The sequence below is a fragment of the Ursus maritimus genome, unplaced genomic scaffold, assembly GCF_017311325.1.
Source record: "Ursus maritimus isolate PB19 unplaced genomic scaffold, ASM1731132v1 scaffold_2, whole genome shotgun sequence".
In the NCBI taxonomy this organism is placed as follows: domain Eukaryota; kingdom Metazoa; phylum Chordata; class Mammalia; order Carnivora; family Ursidae; genus Ursus; species Ursus maritimus.
Window position 1 is genome coordinate 17,340,094 of NW_024424452.1, and position 5,123 is coordinate 17,345,216.

Here is a 5,123-nt window from a genome sequence, read left to right on the forward strand (position 1 = left end):
ATTGCTCCGGGGCGGGGGGGGGGGGGATCGGCTAGCTTAATCCCTGTGGGAAAGTACTGTAACCTCTCCATGCCTCATTTCATCTATAAAATGCAAATAGTAGTGGTATGTGCCTCCTAGCGTTGTTTAATGTAAAGCCTCTGGAAGAGTGTCTGGTCCATAGAAATTGTGACTGTTAGCTCCATCATTCCTCCTGGTTTTCTCTCTTACCTGCCTGCCACCTCTGACAGGATGAAGAGGGCCCCCTCTGCTGCCCCCACCCTGGCTGCCGCCTAAGAGCCCACGTGATCTGCCTAGCAGAGGAGTTCCTGCAAGAAGAGCCGGGGCAGCTTCTGCCCCTAGAGGGCCAGTGCCCTGGGTGAGTCCAGCACCCCCGCCCCAGCCTGGTCATGCTCTGGGAAGATGGTGCCAGTTGTCCAAGTCCAGGCGCCGGGGCAGCTGAGTCCTTATCTTGGCACCCAGGGCCTAGCCTGGAGGAGACTTGGGATCCTGATTGTATCTCCTACCAACTGCATCCCTTGGTAGCTGTAAGAATTCACTGCTGTGGGGAGACCTGATCTGGCTGTGCCGGATGGGCGCCGAGGAGGAAGAGGAGGACTTGGAATCAGAAGAGGTGAGACGTGGCTTTGACCCCAGCCTCCCTACCCCATCCCATACCCGAGGCTGCCTTTGACCAGTCTTCTTGTCTCCGCAGGAGCACTGGACAGACATGCTGGAGACCTGACCCGCAGCGCCCCCGACCCTCCGCCTTCTCCTTGTCTGCAACACCCCTGTGGGTCTGGGTACCTTTTACTTGAGTACAATAAAGAGTCTGAGTCAAGGGAACTTTCTGGTGTTTGTGCAGCGGAGGAGGGGTCCTGGAGCTAGGAGACAGACCCTGCCAGTCACTGGGGCCTGAGCAGAAGAGCAGAGTGGGGAGGGACCGTTCACCTGCATGGACCAGCCTCTCCTCTACCTGGAGGCCCACGTGCCTCAGCTTCCCCCCCCATGCTTCTGACATCACACAATTCTTTGCATGCTTGGGAGACCCACACCCTCGACTCAGAGCCCATCCAAATCCAGTGCCCAGCTTGACTTTGGACTTTAATCCAAATAATCAGGACAGAGGCCAAGAGTGGGGTGGGTAGGGGGATACACTACCCCATGGGGCCCTGTGGCCCTGCAAGCCCCAACTCCTTCTTGTCGCTGTCTGGGAGCCCCTTCAAACCCGGTGAAAGGAAGGCACCTTGTGGGGGCCGTGGTTCTGTCACCAACCATGAACGAGTCTCCCTGAAGTCTTCAGAGCTGTGCAGCTGGACGCGTTCCCAGGGTTAGGAGACTCGGCGTTCTTGCCCTTTTCTCTCCCTGTTGCCTCAGGAGGCCTGCCCCGCCTCCTCTGCTCCGCCCCAACCCCTATCACCCTGACCCCCCCCCCCAACATTGCCCTGTACTGGCCTTGTGGTCAGAGGTCAGACTAGCTAGCAGTGCTGGAATGCCTGCGCTGCTGGGGGCCTGGGGGCCCCTCCCAGCCTGAACCTCTGGCGTCTTCAAGACTGGCCTGGAGCCAGCAGGAAGGTGAGTGGCCCTGCTCCCAAGGAAGCCACCTATCCTCTCTGCTCCGCCCACTCTAAACTGGCTAGGTCTATCAACAAGCTGTCAGTTGGCCGGCCCTGCAGGGGTAGAGTTCAGAGGGCAGATCAGGAGCGAAGATTACACAACAAAAACCCCCCAAAATTAAAGTGAAAACTTACTGGGCTCTTTTGTCTAGTTTCAGTCTTCCCTTTGTTTTCTACATACTAAACCCACATTTTGGGTTTTCAGGCCAGTCTAAGCTTGGCTCCGGCTGGGGTGCTAAGGGGGGGAGCACAGGGGAGCCCTCCCACTCTTAACTCCACCCTTTCCTTCCTGGAGACCGGCTCCAGATCCCTCCCACTTCGGATTTATAAACCCTTCAGCTCAGAGAGCAGTTCTGCTCTCACCGCACGGCACCCAGTGAGCCAGAGCGCAAAGCAGTCACAAGACCAAGATCCAGAGAGGTCTGGTGAGTTCCCAGGTGGGGTGGGCTGGGCAGGGCTGGCTCCTGTCTCTCTGCGGCTGCCTGTAGTGGCATCCTCACCCTTTCCCTCTGGATGGCCCATCTCCATCAGCCAACCGCAACCCCGGGTTGAACCCCCCTTCCTTCTTCTGCTGACTCCTCACTTTTGCTCCTCCGCATACCAGACTCTGGCCCCCCAAACAAGCTCACGTTCAGCTGGCTCTGTTTATCCCCGAGCCAAGAGAGTGTGGTTTGGCAGGTAGGATCACAGGCCCCGCTGGCCTCTGGCATGTCCCCGTGTGTGAGGGGCCCAGGTTGCTCACGGGGACGGTGCCGCCGCAGAAGTAGGGGGAGAACCGGCAGGCGGGGAGTTAGGACGGGCGGGCGCCAGAGCAGTAGTTCTCAAGGGCACACCGGCGTCTCCCGGAGATTCCAAAAACTGGGATCGGGCCCAAGAGAGGGATTGAATTGGTTTGGGGTGTGGCCCCAGGCACAGGGATTCTTAAAAGGCCTGCAGGTAAAGCAAAGGGGCAGCCAGGGCCGCGACCCGCTGCATGAGCGCTACGTGTGGGTTTGAACCCCAGCTGCCACCACCCACTAGCTTTGTGTGCAGAGGCAAGCCAGCCCCAGCCCCTCACCTTAAAGCAAGATTTCAACCGATGGCACGTTGTGATGTCGTTAAGGCAAGTCGGCCACGCTCGGGCCCTTGACGCCGCAGATGGAGCTCGTCCAGGACAACTTGCGCCCGCCGCTGGAGTATGTGAAGGGGGTCCCGCTCATCAAATGGTTTGCAGAGGCAATGGAGTCCCTGGAGGACTTCCAAGCCCAGCCCGATGACCTGCTTATCAGCACTTACCCCAAATCTGGTAGGAGACAAGGGTCACCCACTCCTGTCCTGGGCCACCGGCAGGGGCCTGCCCTCAGCCCTGCTCACCTCGCCTTTCCCTGCTCTCCAGGCACCACCTGGGTGAGCGAGATCCTGGATATGATCTACCAAGGCGGCGACGTACAGAAGTGTCACAGGGCCCCCATCTTTATGCGGGTTCCCTTCCTTGAGTTCAAGGTTCCAGGGGTCCCCACAGGTGTGTAGAGGGGCTCTGGGGACCAGTGGAGCAGAGGAAGGGGGCAGGACTGGGCTCCGGCTGAGCAGAGCTTTCCCTACCCATGGCACAGGTTTGGAGGCCCTGAAAGATACACCAGCTCCACGAATCATCAAGACACACCTGCCCTTGGCTCTGCTCCCCCAGACCTTGCTGGATCAGAAGGTCAAGGTGAGTTGCAGAGGAAGCCAGGCAAGAGGCTGCTGGGGCTATCCCAGCTTTGGCCCTGTCTGCTGGGAAGGTCTCATCTTAAGGGGGGAGACGGTCTGCTTCATCCCTTGATGGGGTCGGTGAAAGGGAGACTCCTCTGTGCAGAGCTGGGAAAGGCGGTCTTCTCCGCAGGAGGCCCGTGGAGGACGGGGCTGGTGAGGATCTGGCGCACCTTGTTCCAGATCTGGGTATGGCGGCACTGAGGGGATTAGATTAGCATCGAGTATGGTTCCAGGCAAGTCAGCCTCTAAGCCTGTTTCCCCCTTGGCCAGACCAAGAGCTAACTGCCCTCGAAGGGATGCTGTGAAGGGCAGAACCGCCTGGCTCGCTGTGTGGTGGTGACGCTCGGGTGTGTGTGTGGGGGGGGTCATCTGTGCCTCCAGGTGGTCTACGTGGCCCGCAATGCAAAGGATGTGGCTGTCTCCTTTTACCACTTCTACCGCATGGCCAAGGTGCACCCTGACCCTGAGACCTGGGACAACTTCCTGGAGAAGTTCATGGCTGGGGAAGGTGGGCCTGAGTCTGGAGGAAGGAGCGGGGAGGAGCTGAGTGGCAGCCAGCCAAAGCTAATGCCAGCCTGTGTGTCCATGTCTCTGCCCCTTCCCCCAGTGTCCTACGGGTCCTGGTATCAGCACGTGCAGGAGTGGTGGGAGCTGAGTCACACCCACCCTGTTCTCTACCTCTTCTACGAGGACATGAAAGAGGTGAGGCCACCTGCTGCCGCTTCCGTCCAGGTCACACGTGGAGAGGCAGGAATGCCCCAGGGACCTGCCAAGGCCCTCTCGGCCGCCTGCCCCCCACCAGTCCCCCAGGGCCCCCAGCCCGCCTTCCTGCCCGGGACCCGGAGCTGCAGCGTCACCAGGGCGGCAAGGCTGTATAGCTCTGATCTCAGACCCGAGTGACCCACAGCCACAGTAACGAAAGAGGACCGTCCCTGGCCTCACCCATCAAGATGCAAACAAGAGCTTGTATCAGGGTCACAGGGCAGGGCAACTACTGTGCCCCAGGGAAAGAGGACCCAAGTCCAGGACCTGGGGCTGAGTGGTCTCTAGGCAGAAGTGGCCAGATCCCGGGGAGTTGGGGGGCCCTCCCTTTTGTTTGCTCAATGAGCAATCCCAGCCTCCACTGAAAAGCTCCTCTGCTGCCCTAGAACCCCAAAAGGGAGATTCAGAAGATCCTGAAGTTCGTGGGGCGTTCCCTGCCGGAGGAGACGGTGGATCTCATCGTCAAGCACTCGTCTTTCTCGGAGATGAAGAACAACGCCATGGCTAACTACAGCACCCTGCCCCATCACGTCATGGACCACAGCATTTCGGCCTTCATGAGGAAAGGTGAGTGCCCGTGCGGGACGGGCGTCCGGGGAGCCACGCGTGGAAGCGGAGGCGAGAGCTGGCCTGAGCCACCCGGAGCCTGCTGTGCGGCCGGGGCCTGCAGCCGTCCTCCTCTCTGTCCACAGGCATGTCAGGGGACTGGAAGACCACCTTCACTGTGGCCCAGAACGAGCGCTTTGACGCCGACTATGCCAAGAAGATGGCGGGCTGCGGCCTCAGCTTCCGCACAGAGCTGTGAGCGGGGCTCCCCGGGAGGCACGCCGAAGGCCCCGCTGCCGTGACACTCCCAGCCTCAAGAATAAAGTTCTGTGTGTGTGACACCGAGAGCCTTTAATGCAAGCAAACCTGAGCTGAAAGAAAATGCCCGCTGGGACCAAATGAAGCCACCTCCCCGGGGGCCTCCAGTTCCCCAACTTGCCCGGTTATGGGGAAGGGGAGAAGGGCCTGGAAAAAACAAAACCAAGGAGA

At 59.7% G+C, this 5,123-nt stretch overlaps 2 protein-coding genes across 5 annotated transcripts in view; both read left to right on the forward strand.

The window, feature by feature from the left end:
- SLX1A (SLX1 homolog A, structure-specific endonuclease subunit) overlaps nt 1–825 on the forward strand; it is a 2,672-nt gene extending 1,847 nt beyond the window's left edge. The window contains exons 4-6 of one of the 2 annotated variants that reach the window (XR_005836011.1): nt 231–358; nt 463–613; nt 695–825. Coding sequence is in view for 1 of the 2 variants with exons in the window: in XM_040635133.1 (XP_040491067.1) it covers nt 231–358; nt 526–613; nt 695–724 (246 nt within the window). In the remaining variant the exon portion in view is untranslated. The remainder of the gene's footprint in view (nt 1–230; nt 359–462; nt 614–694) is intronic. The other variant, XM_040635133.1, reaches the window with a different exon arrangement.
- Nucleotides 826–1,916: 1,091 nt separating this feature from the next.
- On the forward strand, nt 1,917–4,973 carry LOC103657825 (sulfotransferase 1A1). 3 transcript variants are annotated; one of them, XM_008685235.2, is made up of 8 exons: nt 1,917–2,020; nt 2,698–2,880; nt 2,971–3,096; nt 3,188–3,285; nt 3,708–3,834; nt 3,934–4,028; nt 4,475–4,655; nt 4,781–4,973. In XM_008685235.2, exons 2-8 carry the CDS (start codon nt 2,733–2,735, stop codon nt 4,891–4,893), a joined length of 888 nt encoding a protein of 295 aa, XP_008683457.1. In that variant the 5' UTR covers nt 1,917–2,020; nt 2,698–2,732; the 3' UTR covers nt 4,894–4,973. The 3 variants fall into 3 exon arrangements, with proteins under 3 accessions (XP_008683457.1, XP_008683458.1, XP_008683460.1); XM_008685236.2 differs by having other exon boundaries at nt 1,929–2,015; XM_008685238.1 differs by lacking the exon at nt 1,917–2,020 and adding an exon at nt 2,200–2,273.
- The last annotated feature ends 150 nt before the right edge of the window (nt 4,974–5,123 follow it).